Source organism: Bolinopsis microptera, chromosome 7 (assembly GCF_026151205.1).
Source record: "Bolinopsis microptera isolate Bmic1 chromosome 7, MBARI_Bmic_1.0, whole genome shotgun sequence".
Taxonomy (NCBI): domain Eukaryota; kingdom Metazoa; phylum Ctenophora; class Tentaculata; order Lobata; family Bolinopsidae; genus Bolinopsis; species Bolinopsis microptera.
In genome coordinates, this window is record NC_087078.1 from 904,412 (window position 1) to 921,510 (window position 17,099).

Below are 17,099 nucleotides of genomic sequence, written 5' to 3' on the forward strand. Positions count from 1 at the left end.
TGGTTGATTCCTTGGAATAGAATTCAGCTCCTAGTTTTTGACAACATAAGGGTCTAACAAGTTTATTATGAACTACCGATTTAGAGCGGACACACTTTGCACATGGTTTAATACGTGGATTAACAGAGTTATTAACATTAGACTCATATTTACCCAGTATTTTACATTGAATAGGTCTAGAACGAGCACATGTTTTGAATTTGTTTTGGTATGAGTTTGCATCTCCAAAAATTATTCTAATACATCTCTTCTGTGTTAAGAATACAGGGTTGATAACTTGGTTAGAGACACCACCCCATACTGAGATGGCGAACGTAAGGTGTGATTCAAATAGTGTGTGGTATATCTGCTTGTGCAGTTTTATAGGTAGACAGTTTTTTATGCGGTAAATACGTCCACAAGCACTTCTTAGTTTCTTATTTAGTGATTCGATGTGAGGTTTCCAGTTCAGTTTATCATCAATCAGCACACCTAGAAACTTAGTTGTTTTAACACGTATTATTATGGAGCCGTCTATGGAGAGATTTAAATCATCGGGTGTACTGCATATCAACTCCATCTTCAGCCCGTAGTACATCTATTGTCATGTTTATAGAGACCTCTTGTAGCTTTCCTTTCATGTTCATAATCAGTTTACTAGCTTGTTGTTTCTTTGTTGCTGCGGTGCCAAGCTGCCATATTAAAACTTGTTTTCCATGCGCTATAATCAGCGCTGTCGTCTAAAACTGGTATCTTACAAAGACTTAAAATCTATCTCTAAAATTGTCTCTAATAAAAAATTAGTCTCTAATTGTCTCTAAATAATAAACAAAGTTCCATGTACAAAACCTGTAAAACAAATACGCAACTGCCTGCCCCAACCGGTTATCTCTGGTGACTTGTCATTGCTAGAAATGATAAACTTGGTTATATTGAAGTCTATCACAGAAAAGGAAATAAAGGTGTTATCAGACTAACATCTGTGGCGTTGCTCTAACCAGAGCCCTCTCGCTTGCAGTAGCGCGTGACCGCCGAAGGTGGAAAAGATATTCTACTTGTGAAACAAGCGCGTCATGCAGTACGCGTATACACATAGCTATGTGAATCTGTGGCGGGTGTAGTGGAAAGACACAAAATCGTCTTTCAGCCGATTAAAATGTAGCACGCACTTTAAACACAACTCAATTACCATAAGACCAATCAAAATGTCGCTCTCAAATCTTTGCACATACACTTTTGAACACCGTTACCATGGTTACTATGCAACTTCCTATTTTTCATATTAGGACGTTGTGTGTGGGCAGCCAATGTTAATTCAGAGAAGCAATGACACACGTTGATAAGTCAGGAAAGAAGTCAATAGATATACAAAGACCCCACGGCTAACAGAGACATCATATATATAACATACTCCTGAAATATAGGGAGTTAACTCACATTCAAATATAGATACAAACATATAAAATATAATAGGAGAATATCAAGTTCACAATCTCCCTAAACTTTCTCTCAAATATTAAAAATGTTTAAATATTAAAAATCCCTAAAAACAACATACCCAAGTATCAAACTGGGCTACCTTTAAAACACAGATTCTGCCGTGGGTCAATTCAATCAAAACAATAGAATTATATCAAATAATTCATTCTCATTCATTCACACTTTTTATTTTAAAAGTTCAGTTCTAACTTTCATTATACATTACAGTTTAATAGTTCAATTCCAACGTTCATTACACATTACATCAATTACTGAGCTTACAATACAGAGTACTGTCTCAGTTCACTAGGAAGTGTCCCTTTTTCTAACACCTCACGCAACAAAGACGAAGATGCACCAGCCTTTGTCAAACAGTCTGCAAGCTGGAGATTTGTTGGAACCCACACATAACGTACTTCATTTCTGTTGAATCGTTGTCTTAGACAAGCCATGGGAATCCTCAACCCTTTGTCTTCAAGGGTGTTTGTTGTTTTCACAGCATCAAAGAGAGACTTGCAATCCGTTATACAGACTATAGGAACATCTATTTTCACAATTTCATTCCACTGCGCTTTAATCAGCTCAGCAGACTCCAGGCCGTCAACTAATGCCCAACTTTCAGCAGCTAATGTGCTCTTACATACTTTCTTTATCTTTCTACTCTGCCATGTAAGTGGACAGCACTGACCAGATCGGTCAACCATCAATACAAGATGCCCACCTTGTGAGGATCCATCAGCCAGGTTACCAAAGGAAGCATCACTGAATACAACCATTGTTGTGTGTTGAAGGTCAAGTGAAGGAAACCTGATTGACAGTGGGTTTTTCTGCATAAACACAATTGTCTTGTTCACCAGTTTCAGATCTTTGATCGTTCCCGAAGCATAGGAGTTGGATGCAATGCATGTGCCATACGCAATATCTGGTCGTGACTGTGTTGCTGCCCAGAGCAGCTGTCCTGCTACTGATCGCAACTGACTTCTTTCTGCCTCATTGATTGGACATGCATTCAGTTTTACTTTGTTCTGGTCGATTTTGATTCTGCTCACTTGATTTACATAACCCAGCTGTGATATTTTGATTGCCCTGTAACTTTGACTGAGATCGAGCCCAGTGTACGTAAAGGATGTATCGACTTCCATACTGAGCTTGTATTTCATTTTTAAGGCACCAATGACCTCTTTGATGAATATTTCCAGTCCTCCAAACATAAGATCATCAACATGGATCACTATGATCCCACACGGCTTATCATTTCTCTGTAAAAAGAAAAATGATTCATCGTACACTGACACTGTTACACCAAGCTCTACTAGGGTATCTCTTAGTTCGACATACCACATTCTTGGACCATCGACCAAGCCATAGATGCATTTGAGGAGTTTCCACAATTTTCCAGATACCTTAGCTTCATTTGGTGGTTTAATGTATACTGTTCTTGAGATATCTTTTCCCTGTAGAAAAGCAGCCTGTACATCAATGTGCTGCAGTTTCCAATGCTCTGCTTGCAAAAGAGTAATTGCCAATCTGATTGAGTCCCTACTGCATGTTGGGGAATCTGATCGTATTGCTTGATTTTTCTCCTGATAGCCTAGAGCAACTAACCGTGCCTTGTACACATTCGTGGTATTCTTTATCTTCTTTGTGATTACCCACCTCACACCAATCGTTTTCTGACCTTCATCAGGAACTTCCTCATAGACTTTATTGGTACAAAACTTTTCAAGCTCTGCCTCCTTAGCATCAACAATTGCTTGTTCACATGAATCTGTAACGCTTGTAAACATAACTTCATGTTCCTGCTCCTCTTCTGTATCTTCGTGCCATTCCTCTGTTAACTCAAACCAGTCGACACAATGAGTTTCTTCCTCCCCATCAAGCTGAATGTTCAGGCAGTTTTTGTATTTTCCTCCAGCCTTACCTGCTCTACTAAGGATGTAAGCCTTCTCCCAGACATCCTCTTCTCCCTCTTCAGGGTACTTGGGTTTGTACATCACAGAAGTTTTCGTCTTAGGCAGGTTTTTATTTCCATTACCATTAACACTGGCTGTGCTTACAGGAGCACTAGAAGGAGTATCTATTTCATCAGTTATTTGCGCCTGAGCCAATGGCAAACTGTCATTTTCATCCAGATTTCTTTCTTCTGTTCTTGTCATATTTTTCTCAAAGTCAGATAATTCATCATCGTTCGATTCTGAAGGAGCTTTGACACTGACGGGATCACTTTTGTCCTTCAAATTACCAGTTTCTTCTAATTCAGGGACATATGTTGGCTTAATGTGACAAGGATGTACCTTGATGATTTGAAATCCATGCTTTACAACAAACGTCTGACCATCCCGACCTATGACAACACCTGGTCCATGCCAGGAGTCACTGTTGTTTCTTTTATAGAAAATCTTTTCCCCTGGATCGAGATGAACATCATTACATGTTCTGACCTGGCTTTTCAAAGCTCTCATGATCTTGGAACTATTCTCTGCTCTTATAAACCCCTCTCTGGCAATCCTCATTGCTCTTAGATGATTCTCTACAGTTTCACTACAGACACTACTACTCGATTCCATTGCAGGAAGCTTACTGTCTATCACATTGGGGAAAGATGGATTTCTACCCATAACCAACTGCATGGGTGAATACCCACCCGTCATTTGTAAAGAGTTTTTAGCACTAAGTGCCCAGCTCAAAGCTGTTTTCCACGAACAATTCGAATCTTGCTTTGTCTTTATCATACTTTCAGCTAGAACTTGATGATGGCGTTCAACCATACCATTGCTAAAAGGACTTTCAGCTGCCGATTGTTGTGATTCGATATTGAATCTCTCACACATTTCTACATATTCTGCATTAGAAAACTCCCCTCCATTATCGGCCATAAAACGGCGGGGAGGCCAGAACTGTGCTATCCACCCAGAACAGATTGCCTCTACAATTGTCTCTTTTCGTTTATTTGGAACCAACAATGCAACTGAATATCGTGTAGCACAGTCAATCATGTGCAGAAATGTTACCTCTCCCTGGACCGTTTTCAAGTCCATAGCTACACAATCATTAAACACTGTTCCTCGTGGGAGACCAACTACTGGTCTGGGCTTTGGCTTAGAGTATCTTTGACACACTTCACACTTTTGGCATACATCCTCTAGTACCTCAAGAAATAGTTTAGAGTCAAAACCTGCATTCTTTAGGAGGGTCTTTAGTTTGTACATCGGTGCATGGGCAAACTGTCTGTGGAGTTTAAGTGCCTTTTTCGCCATAAGCTTTTTGTTGTTCCCACCAAAAGTTTCATCTGTAACTGTGAGAAATACTTTCACACTGGAGTCCACAAGACTCCTCTTTTTGTTACAGATAGGCACACAATAGTGTCCAGATTTGCACTCCAAAAGGGGTATTTTCTCTCCATTGAACTCGAGAGTATCTTCAAGAAAGTTAAGGATTGCACCAACCTTTTTTAATGCAGGCTTGCTCAGCAGAAGAGGAATATCACATTTGACAACATTTGCCTCAATCAAGATTCTTTTGCTTCCGATTCTTCCAGGAATTTTAATGAGCTTATTTGACACAACTGACTTACCATCTCCAAACGTGAAAGGTGTCTGGCAGCTAGTTGAAGACATCATGATCCCTCTCTCAGCATCATCAAGTGTTTCTATGTACTGGCTGACCCAATTCTCGCCAACGACAGATTTTGTACAACCTGAATCGATAACTGCACAAGAAAGAGTCTCAAAAACTAGTGAATTCACTTCACTGTTTTGCTGGTAAAGCACAGACTCTGGATCAGCCACTGTAGTAAGCAATGTTATGTATGTACGTGACAATGAGTCATCTACTTCCATCTCAGCAGGTTGACCTTGAACCAAGAAATTTCTCGATGTCCCTTGTTCAGATCTCCAATTTGGGTTTGGTGCTGCTTGATTAGTACACTCTCTTGAGTAGTGACCATTCTTCCCACAGTTGAAGCAATTGATCTGAGATCTGGGCCTCTTACCTCTCACATACGGATTCCCCTGATTTCTAAGAGTTCCCCTACTCCTCATGGGACCTCCTCTATCTTGTCCTCTACTCCGTCTGTAACCATGGGAGGTAAAATTACATGACTCTTCTGGTTCAGTCTTGATACAAGACCCCGTCACTTGGTCAAGTCCTGATCTGTTCACATGTACAGAAAAAATCTTTGATATCGTTGAGATCATTTCTGCATATGTAAACGCTTTAACCGTTGCCAGTGCAAGATCCACTTTTTCACTTGACAGATTTGCACTGTTTAGAACTCTATATGCTAGTATTGCATCTGGCAGTTCCATCTTGTGTTTCCTCAGGTCTTCATACAACTTAGCGAATTCAGAAATAAATGCCTGAAGATTCATACCCTCTTGACGTTCAAACTTTTCAAATCGACAATATGCTCGATATGCCATGTGAGATGAGTCCTCCTGGTATATACTGTCCAGGCGTTTTATAACTTTGTCCAACCCGTCATCAGCAGTTAAGACGTCTATTCCTAACGATCTCACATGGTTCTTCACCGGTCCCTCAGACAATTCCAAAAGGAATGCAGTTGCCCGACGCTTCTTTTCGTAGGATGTGAAAGTATTCCATAGGTCAATATCCAACCGCCAGTCTTCATAATTCTGACCTTCCTTGTATGCCGGTGGGGCCTTTTGTGGTCCAACAGCTTTCCTTTCTACCACCTTATCTTCACCTGTCATTTTTGAACCACTTCCTGCTACCAATGTTAATTCAGAGAAGCAATGACACACGTTGATAAGTCAGGAAAGAAGTCAATAGATATACAAAGACCCCACGGCTAACAGAGACATCATATATATAACATACTCCTGAAATATAGGGAGTTAACTCACATTCAAATATAGATACAAACATATAAAATATAATAGGAGAATATCAAGTTCACAATATATACATACAGAGATGATTCTTTGAATTATAAGTAAGATACCTCTCTGAACATCTCACCCATCTATCAGCAGCCATCAGAATTTAAACACCTTTAGATTTAGCTCAACGGTGGGAGCATTCATATTCTGTTAAAAATGCTTACACTCATCGAAATCAACTACTTGTTGCTCCATCTAGGTTGTTATCACAGTTTGTCAGCATTTTTTTTGAAAACCTTTCTCTCATTGGACCCTTGACACCCATTGAATACCCTGGGTTTAACGCACAATGATGTTACCAAAACATTGGGGTATTTTTTGTTACAAAATTCAAATAAACTTTACATCAATGCAATGTATTACAACTTTATATTTAGAAAAGACCACAATATCTCCTGTGAGGCTAGAAAAATATGGCTAAAAAAATTTTGTTTTACTTAATAATAATATATCAATTTATCTAACCACGTAATGGACCGGACCTTCGCATACTGCATAACGCGCTTGTTTCATATGAAAAAGAATGGCGCATTCTACTGCAGGTGCAAGGGGTCTCACGTTATAGCAAATATAACATTTATAAAGTAAAATATATAATATTCCAAGATGGGCCGTCTAATCAGGCCAGCATAGTGCATACGTCAGAAGACCACAGAAATTCAGTTAGCTTTGTTTTGAAAACGGAAATTTTCTCAGTCTGTCTAACATAGGCTGGTTATGCATTCCACAGAAGCATTGTTCTATAAAAGAAGCTGTTTCTGAAACTATCGCAGTTCAGTACAACAGAGCAGGTATATGTGCTGGTGTCAAGTCCTTCAATGACTGACGCTGTGCTCCTTGTGTACCTCATTGTTTTAGCCTCAACAACAGTAATATATTCAGGTAGAGATATACTTTCTAAACCATTTACTATTTTATAGAAGAGCGTAATTAAATTATGGATGAACTTACATCTAATCGGTAGAATTTTAAGCTCCTTCTGCTTCTCATAGAATACAATATCACTATAATGATCAAACTGTTGTCCATTAATCCATTTGATCGCCCTTTCCTGGATTGCCTCAAACTTCGACAGGTGTGTCGATCACTGAGGACACCAGATTGTTGTATTGATTTTTGATTTTTTTGATTTTGTATCGATTTTTATATTTTATATTTCTGTTGGAGAGGAAGTCAACGAAAGTTTTGGGTGCTTTTTCAACTTTTAAATTATCATGAGACCAATCGATTTGGTTTTAATCAGCAAAAAATGACTTTCTATAATAATTTGATATTGATTGTGACCAAACATTTTGGCCAATTTTTGTGTGCTGAATTTGATTGTAGCTGAAATAAAGATGTAAATAGTGGAATAAAACTAAGTTTGCAGTTTTAAATAAATCACCTTACTACTTAGGGTGCATGCTTGGGAGAAGACTTGGTACATGGACTTTAACGGTAAGACATTGGAGATTTGTGTAGTTAGATAACTAATTAAATAACTAATTAAATAACTAATTAAATAACTAATAAAATAACTAATTAAATAACTAATTAAATAACTAATTAAATACCTAATTAAATGTTGTTTATTATCTGTAATCCTGTAAACTGGCAAACTACTTAAAGTATAATGCTGCGATGTCATATTCCAATGGTTTATTATCTATAAAATGTAGGAATTTATATATATTTATATATAAACTAAGATAAATTGAATTAATTTTCTGCTTTACTTTGACTGAAGTTGTTCTTAAATTGAACTTTATGTTCAGTACACCAAAGGGCTCCAGCAGCACCAGCAAGCCAACCAGAACTGTTTGAAGATACCAGTACTCCGCAACAGGTATAACATAGTGGTTACTAGTGTGGTTACTAGGGTTACACCTTTTAAACTGATGTTTCTTTCATTCAAATTTCTGATTGTTTGATTTCAACACTACTAAATAACAAATAATTTGAGAATATGAGTATGACGTAAAAATGTCGATACGTTATTCAGCTATTTATTTTCATTAGAATCTGTCTTCACTGAGTCTATTCAGAAACAATCAGAAATTTGAATGAAAGAAACATCAAATCATGCTCGACTCAATAACTCTACACAAATCCACCAGAATACCTGTTTAACTGTGAGAATGTCTAGCGTGGTCGTATGTGGTTACTAGGTGTATACTGTAACTAGGGTGGTTACTAGGTGTATACTGTATACTGTAACTAGGGTGGTTACTAGGGTGGTTACTAGGTGTACACTGTATACTGTAACTAGGGTGGTTACTAGGGTGGTTACTAGGTGTATACTGTATACTGTAACTAGGGTGGTTACTAGGGTGGTTACTAGGTGTATACTGTATATTGTAACTAGGGTGGTTACTAGGGTGGTTACTAGGTGTATACGTTATACTGTAACTAGGGTGGTAACTAGGGTGGTTACTAGGGTGGTTACTAGGTGTGTACTGTATACTGTAACTAGGGTGGTTACTAGGGTGGTTACTAGGGTGGTTACTAGGTGTATACTTTATACTGTAACTAGGGTGGTTACTAGGGTGGTTACTAGGTGTATACTAGGACGAGTGGGTAGACACAGTACTAATTTGTATGATATCATTGTGAAAAAGGACCTATTTAAGAGACAAATTTATTTGAAAAATGAAGATGATTTTACCAACTTAGTGAACTTAGCAAGAGATAGAGTAGGATGGAGGAGTTTATTTACTTTGAGACATATTGAACGAATGAGTCTTCGTAAGCGTAAATAGGCCAGCACTTTGCTGAGCCTCTTTAGGTGCTCTTTTGTTTATAGATGTTATTATATATATATATATACTAGGTGTATACTGTATACTGTAACTAGGGTGGTTACTAGGTGTATACTGTTAACTGTATACTGTAACTAGGGTGGTTACTAGGGTGGTTACTAGGGTGGTTACTAGGTGTATACTGTATACTGTAACTAGGGTGGTTACTAGAGTGGTTACTAGGTGTATACTTTATACTGTAACTAGGGTGGTTACTAGGGTGGTTACTAGGTGTATACTGTATACTGTAACTAGGGTGGTTACTAGAGTGGTTACTAGGTGTATACTTTATACTGTAACTAGGGTGGTTACTAGGGTGGTTACTAGGTGTATACTGTATACTGTAACTAGGGTGGTTACTAGGGTGGTTACTAGGTGTATACTGTATACTGTATACTGTAGGTGTATACTGTATAATCACTGCCCTGATTTAGTTTAAACAAAAAGTTATGAAATAAATAACAATTAACCAGCATCGAAATTTGCCAATTTAAGTGAAGATTATATCTTATAATATTAATAGCTAATGCGGTTAGATGCATAGCATTTTCTGCAAACGTTTGCGGATGTAAAACACATATTTCTCCCGTATTTCTATTTTCTAAGTACATATGAACTGATCGATGCATTAAATATAATGGCTTATACTTCATCCGCCATTTTCACTTGAATCTCGAGAGTTAGGCCCGGAGAGTACTTAATTGGGTGACCTAGGAATTCCAGGTGCCGTATCTATTCGGAGCTAATCCTAATATTATAACATTGTTATCAATAACAGGGAATTATTCCACAATTATCATCATAATAGGCATTGTCCATCGCAGATCAAGTTTTAGAAGCATCATTTATAACCTGTATATTGTATATACATATATTGTACATACATATATTGTATATGGACACGTTCATTTGAGTTTGAGGATATTGGTAAACAAAAATAATAGCGTTTTTGACGATAGTGGCTTAATTTTGACATCTATTAACCTAACACGTTCAGAAGTTCTGAACATTAGCCACGTAACCCATACTCCCATATGCACCGCTCAGAAATAAAATCTATTGTTGTTAGGCACTGTAATGTTTCAAATGTCACATTTTGTGTGACTTAGTTAACTGCAGTTGTCTAATTATCATTCCTTGGTCTGAAATATAGTAAATTAGGTCAATCTAACAATTATGATACAACATTGGTTAATGGGCACGGATCGAACGGTTACAAGGCAATATTTGGGTAACTTTGTCACACTCATGATACCATACCTCTATTCTACTGTGAGGTGTCCTAAAAACCCTTTCAACTCATTATTTGATGGTTGCTCTACCAATCATAGCCCTAAAATATGTTGTTTTGAATAGTTAGCTAATACAGGCACTTGGTTATTGGGAAATGAGGTTAATTCTGTCACAATATATGAAATTTAAAATTTTGGGCGAATTATTTATATCTGATTTTGGTTTGAAAGGCGGGAAAATTTTATATGATGACAATGTAGTTGATGCAAGTTAAGATCAGTTGATGTTTAAATTGTCACAAAAAATTATACGAAATCGTAAATAGATTAAAAACAATGATTATAGAATGAAATAGTCTCTTATAATAACTCTTATAATAACTGATGTGACAAAGTAAACATGTCTTGCCCCTATTTTGAAGATCTATATTCTATACCTCTATTAGAATATTGTCCAGAACGTCAGAGCTTAAGTTTAACAATTTTAGGTTAAATTTGTCCAAGTCACTAAAAATGTGACAAAATTAACTTTTCATGCCCCAACAATTTCAAGATAGTGTGTAAAAATTAGCATAGGCTGCTTTATTACCTATATAAATCAATCCAAACTACAAAAAAATATATGTTAATGTGATGACGATTACCTAACTCTTATAATAACTGATGTGACAAAGTAAACATGTCTTGCCCCTATTTTGAAGATCTATAACTCTATTAGAATTCAACATTCTTTCAGAAACGATTGGAAGAATATTGTCCAGAACATAAGAACTCAATTTCTAAAATTTAGATTAATTTGTCAAAGACATTGAAAATGTGACAAAATTAACTTTCCCTGCCCCAACAGTATCAAGATAGTGTGTTAAAATTGGCATAGGATTTATTACAGGTATATTAAAGTATTAATCGATCCAAACTACGAAAAATATCTTTTAATCTGATGACGATTACCTAACTCTTATAATAACTGATGTGACAAAGTAAACATGTCTTGCCCCTATTTTGAAGAACTATACCTCTATTAGAATACTATGTAACTTTATCATCAAAAAAATTTCGATAAACTAGTTATTTTGCCAGCAAGGAGCTAACAGAGCTAAAATAATTTTTTGTGACGAAATTACCCTATTTTTGACCATGTAGCGGTAGTTTAATTGTGACACTGTTAACATATTACCACCTGATAATGATTTATGTGACTGGTGCATGGTACTAGCAGTGTTGTTTGATCCATAGTACGTATAATATAAGGGGTTTAAGCTGGTATATCATTATTTGTTCAATTTCACACATGTTCAGATATCATCAAGATTATGTGACAAAGTAAGCTTGGTTGTGCCTTCTGTGTTTTAATTCCTTACGACTATATGATATAATAAAAATTCCCAGCACTTCCAGGCCATCAAATAAACTTACACTACTCAGCATTGCTTATCAGGGTGCCCTAAACATTCATCACATATTTTCTTTAATGTGTGACAGAGTAAACCTGAGTGCACCATCTAACGAAAAAAGTCGTCAAATATGTAGGTAATGGTCATATGAACCCATCCAATCAACTGGACACTCAAAAATTTGGTCAAAAACGGCAGCAAGGGGTCCATATTTACTCCGTCACATGTTTATAGTGTGACAATGTAACCATTTCCGTGCCGGCCGTATTTGAGCGATATCTTATCACCTGATTAAGATATCGTTATGTGACAAAGTTAGCCTGGAGGATGAGACGATTATCCTAACCATCAAGGGTTTAAGTAATTTCATAGTGTGACAAAGTCAACTACACTGTGCCTTTTAATAGGGTCACTTATATTTACCAATATCCTCAAACTCAAATGAACGTGTCCATATACATAATAAGACCTATTCAGTCTTGGTCTGTCAATGATCAAAAATAAATAAAATTGACAGTACTAAGAGATGATTTGAGACGAACAGTTCACAGTCTAAAAATCTCTACGACCTTCAAAAAAAATTGGACTTCTCAAATCTCATAAAATTTAGAAATCGGCCAACAAACTTAAAATTGGCAAAATGTGCAGATTTGCTGCCTTAGTGGCACTTCCTGTTGGGAAATGGCTTTTAACAGTTCTAGTGTCATCGGATCCGACCTAACTATTAGATAATCTATACGATCTTATGTAGTAGTAGTAGTAATGTACTTATGATAAGAGATGTTCATCTCAGCCGGTGATATTTGGTGGATTATTCTGGATCTATCCTACAGTAAGCTCATTTTGGGAGAGCATGTTTTATCTTGTATCTAACAAGATCCAATTTACATGGTTTATAATTTACTGTTCTTTGTTTCCTCCCCTCTTCTCCCCATCATATTCTTACTGCAGCTATATTTTAGTTTACTGTAGACACAGTACTATACTATCCTGTGTAATCCTGTGTAGTACTATACTATTGTGCTATCCTACACTATATAACTTTGACAACTATTATAAACCTCGCCGTTATATCGATTGAACACCACAATTTCAGTCCTTTAAAATGAGTTTCAGTCTAGAACAATCTGACATTTTCTCTCGACTGACAGACAAGGTGTCCTCCCCTCTCCTCACTAATTAAAATACATCGCGAACTATTGATAAGTCTTCTGGTTATTATCATGTATATCTCGCTACGGTTTACTTAGAGTTTTAATGGAAGACTTTATTGTATGTGATGTTTTTAACGTGAATAGTTATTCAGTATTGACTACTTATTAACAGTTTGATATTTGAATCTCCCAACTTGTTTCAGGTAGGCAGACCGCAGCCCCAGGCTACACCCTCATTCCAACAATATGGGACAATACATCCAGGACCCTATAGTGGCCAACATGGCCATGGAATACGGCTCCTCTTTAGCTACCTCGGGCAAAGCATACGTGGAGCAAAATGTAAGTTAACTTTTGTTTTTTGTGCAATTAAGTGGTTGGCTGAAGTTAATTTGCTATTTGAAAGTAAGTTCATATTTTAACCAAATATGATTTTGTTTGAACTGTGTGCTTACAATGTATTATAATAATAATGATAAAATTATTCTACTGTGACATCAAGGAAGTATAAATATATAAATTATCTTATACATTAAATAATCCTAGTACTGTATTATAGTACCGTATAGTACTGTATAGTACTCAGTACTTAATTCTCCGGGAACTTAACTTCAGCCTTGAAATGTACCAAACTAAATCTCAATCTTGTAATCATAAGTCTAAACAGGGCTAAAATTAGATTCAATGTATAACAAATTACGGACTCTAATTTCCCCTCCAGCAAGATTTTAATTAACGATATGGCTAAACACATTTGCACATGTTTCTTATGTTTAGACTATTTCAGTTGGATCGCTACATACCAGTGTCACGTGTAAAGTTCTATTTCGCCGTTACCACCGACTATGTGATCCACAAGTTGATGCTGCTTCTCTTTCCTTTCCTCAACAAGGTACGCTTTTATTTTTTTCCTCTACTTATCTAACCGCTGAAGTTGATGATTGATTTTAGAAACACCCCACTTTTTAAGCTACTTACAAGGCTATTGTATAGAAATTGCACTTACAAGCTTTTCTAACCCCCTCCACCGAAACAATATAATATGGACTATCCCTCTAACTCTTATATCTCAATTATTAGCTCTTATATCTCATTTAACAGTGAAATGTATTCTGTAATATGTAATGGTATAGTATAGTAATATGGGGCTGTGAAATGTCCTCAATCTAACTATCTAACCAACTTGTTCCTAGGAGTGGGGAGCCTATAACAATGCAGGAGGAGAACCGACCAGACATCTCAACTCACCAGATCTCTACATCCCCGTTATGGGCTTCGCTACCTACGTTGTGGCTGTAGCTGTCGCTCTCGGCAGTCAGGGGAAGTGAGTGTGGGAATTACCAACTTAAACAAACATTGATTTCGGCGATTTTCCTGTAGAGAATGCGCCTGAAAGTTTAATTCTTGAGTACACGAGGATTTAATTATGTTCGACTTTTAAACGAAACAAACTTTCTTATCACGTTTATGTTTCAAGAACCACACTACAGACTACAGTTCTAAATTGCGGCTAATTAAAAGAACAATTAGTTATTTACAAAAATAAAACAATTATTTAATTGCTAATTAAACATTGCAATTGTTCCAGGTTCTCACCAGAAATGCTAGGAATAACAGCCACCACAGCATTTGTGTGGCTCATGATAGAGATCGGAATAGTTCAGCTAGCTATGTACCTGATTAGTGTCAGTACCGATATCAAGATATTCGACCTCGCCTCCTTCTCTGGATACAAATTCGTTCAGTAAGTCACAAAGTATTTTTATTTCTTATTATCTGGCCACTTATTTCATTGAAACAATTGGTCCCAGTTCAACTGCAGAACTTACATTTCTGCGAAGACCTAATTTGAGAGAAGACGTAACGATAATAAAAACGTGGCAATCTAAGGAACCGACAGTAACGCGCAGCGCTCTTAAAATGGGGAAATATCACGTACATTCGCGCGCACCAATAAAGAGATCCGTCAATACAATAATATTAGCGTACATATATACGCTACGTACCTGATTAATGATATAAAAGTATAAAAGTAGATACTATATTGTAAAGAAGTTAAATAATACATTTAGACTTATAGATGATATTACTACCCTTAACTCTGATGGTTACTTAGAGGAATATTTTAAGTTAATATATCCAGACTCTCTTACTCTTAATAAGGAAAATGAAGTAGATAGTGCCGCAAATGTATTAGATCTTGATATTTCGATAAATAGCGAGGGGAAGTTTTCGTGTAGAGTTTATGATAAAAGGGATAAGTTTGGTTTTAAAGTGGTCAAGTTTCAACCTTTGATGAGTAATCAAGCTAGTAGTGTATTATATGGCACGTACTGTTCACAGGTTGTGAGATATTCTAGGATATGTAATAACGTTGTTGCTTTTTCTGATAGGGTTTTGAAGTTTACTGATGATTTAATTGAGTTGGGTTTTAGACGGGATCGTCTTAGTAAAATATACTTATCAGTGGTAAAGAGGCATGGGCTAAAGAATAAGTTTGGTATTGGGTGTGGAAATATATTAATGCCATAGCTTGACCTATGGCATCCCTTTCTAATGGTACGAAATATTTGTCGCACGTGTTGAATTTAGTTTTATAATAACTTTGCGGCGGCGCAAATCGGAGTTCTAGGATTACGCGGGAAATTACGCGGGAGTAATTGTAGTTTGGGTCAGTTCGTTTTATGACGTGTTGACTACGTTTACTTAGTATACTTTATTCCTACCGTTTTATTACACATTTTACTTTATCTACCTATCACTATACAGTATACATATTTAATCTTAAATTATCATTTTAGTGGAACGATGTAAAAGGGGATCGTTGCTAGCGTTAAAACTGTTTTAACCCTGCCATAGTCAGTTGAAAGTCTGATAGCATATGTTCCATTTGATTTGACCAAACTAATGCCTTTCATTGCTTTATAATAATCCTGATGCGATTATTATATCAACAATCCAGCAACTTAACGTCACAAGAAACTGCCCCTTGTTTTATTCAAAATATTAGACCCAGCTAAGTGCCCTCGTTAACAGTGACTAAAACGAGTAAAACCCCACCATTTCAGTATGATAGTATGTGTTGTTGCCGCCATGGTTCTCGGGTCGACCGGTTACTATCTCTCCTTCATATACTCCAGTGCTGCTATTGTATACTTCCTGGTGAGTCAATCTAAATGTTTCTCCTCTTTAATCGTATACTTCCTGGTGAGTCAAACTAAATGTTTCTCCTCTTTAATCGTATGCTTCCTGGCGAGTCAAACTAAATGTTTCTCCTCTTTAATCCCTCCGTAAAACTGACTGAGGACGCTAAAGTTAAACAGATATTGCCCTTAAGTAAAGCATCATTTGAAATTAATTAATTATAATTACTCTATTGATGACTAACCAACCTCTAGATCTGCACGTTGCGGTATATAATCCTCCCTGACTCTAACGAAGACAGAATAGCCCGCGGCAGTAAACGCCGAAACAACCTCCTTCTTCTCATCGCCTTTATTCAGCCTCTTATCATATTCTGGCTGACACACCATGTCACGTACGGGCCGGATCCTGTTCCTTTAACTAAAATATGAACTGGACTCTGAATTTCTTAGTTTTGCTAGCTGGGCTACGATGCATTGATTTGCTATTAATTCTTATTTCTTCATTTTCAGACGTTTTCGTGAATTTTCTGATTTTATTCAATTTAATACCTGCCTTCTCTCCGACCACTAACATTTCACGATGAATTTTGTGGTTATTTCCTAAAAACTTTCCTAATATGCAATAGCACTAATACCAGTTGTATTGTTAAAGGTAAATGATTCTAAAGAATATTTGCTTTTGAAATTGTTTGTTGTCGCCCAACACTGTAGAAATATCGTATATATGTATTTGGTTTATATCACATTAAACTGTTTCATTAATTGTTCTTACGAAACGAAACGAAACACTGTATTTACTACCCCGCTACTATGCGACAAAGATATTGTATAAAGATAACTAAATGATTTACACAGTACGGTGTCCATGTCTGATTTAATTGGCTCTCCTCAAAAAACTGGTCAACTCTGGCGAGATGACCAGCGAACCTCCTCTCAGCTATCTTAATACTTATCAGATGCTCTTTTAAATGAGGTACACAATTTGGTATTAGTCTGCCCATCCTCAGCATTCTCATATCCATTTATACGCTTTGCGA

General features: G+C 36.7%; 2 protein-coding genes across 2 annotated transcripts; one reads left to right on the top strand and one right to left on the bottom strand.

The window, feature by feature from the left end:
* Nucleotides 1-1,736: 1,736 nt before the first annotated feature.
* LOC134818079 (uncharacterized) lies at nucleotides 1,737-6,170 on the bottom strand. Its single transcript, XM_063827493.1, has one exon. The coding sequence runs from the start codon at nucleotides 6,168-6,170 to the stop codon at nucleotides 1,737-1,739; it is 4,434 nt and encodes a 1,477-aa protein (XP_063683563.1).
* A 1,578-nt stretch (nucleotides 6,171-7,748) lies between these two features.
* LOC134817753 (protein YIF1B-like) lies at nucleotides 7,749-16,812 on the top strand. Its single transcript, XM_063827047.1, has 8 exons — nucleotides 7,749-7,796; nucleotides 8,114-8,184; nucleotides 13,120-13,258; nucleotides 13,704-13,808; nucleotides 14,110-14,240; nucleotides 14,505-14,660; nucleotides 15,985-16,078; nucleotides 16,315-16,812. Exons 3-8 carry the CDS (start codon nucleotides 13,163-13,165, stop codon nucleotides 16,489-16,491), a joined length of 759 nt encoding a protein of 252 aa, XP_063683117.1. The 5' UTR covers nucleotides 7,749-7,796; nucleotides 8,114-8,184; nucleotides 13,120-13,162; the 3' UTR covers nucleotides 16,492-16,812.
* Nucleotides 16,813-17,099: the final 287 nt, after the last annotated feature.

What these genes read in the sequence shown, in the direction of transcription:
- LOC134817753 (XM_063827047.1), top strand. Translation starts at nt 13,163, where the DNA reads ATGGGACAATACATCCAGGACCCTATAGTGGCCAACATGGCCATGGAA. An exon ending in TCTTTCCTTTCCTCAACAAG is followed by an intron (nt 13,809 to 14,109) that starts GTACGCTTTTAT and finishes ACTTGTTCCTAG; the next exon opens with GAGTGGGGAGCCTATAACAA. An exon ending in GCTCTCGGCAGTCAGGGGAA is followed by an intron (nt 14,241 to 14,504) that starts GTGAGTGTGGGA and finishes CAATTGTTCCAG; the next exon opens with GTTCTCACCAGAAATGCTAG.
- LOC134818079 (XM_063827493.1), bottom strand. Translation starts at nt 6,170, where the DNA reads ATGACAGGTGAAGATAAGGTGGTAGAAAGGAAAGCTGTTGGACCACAA.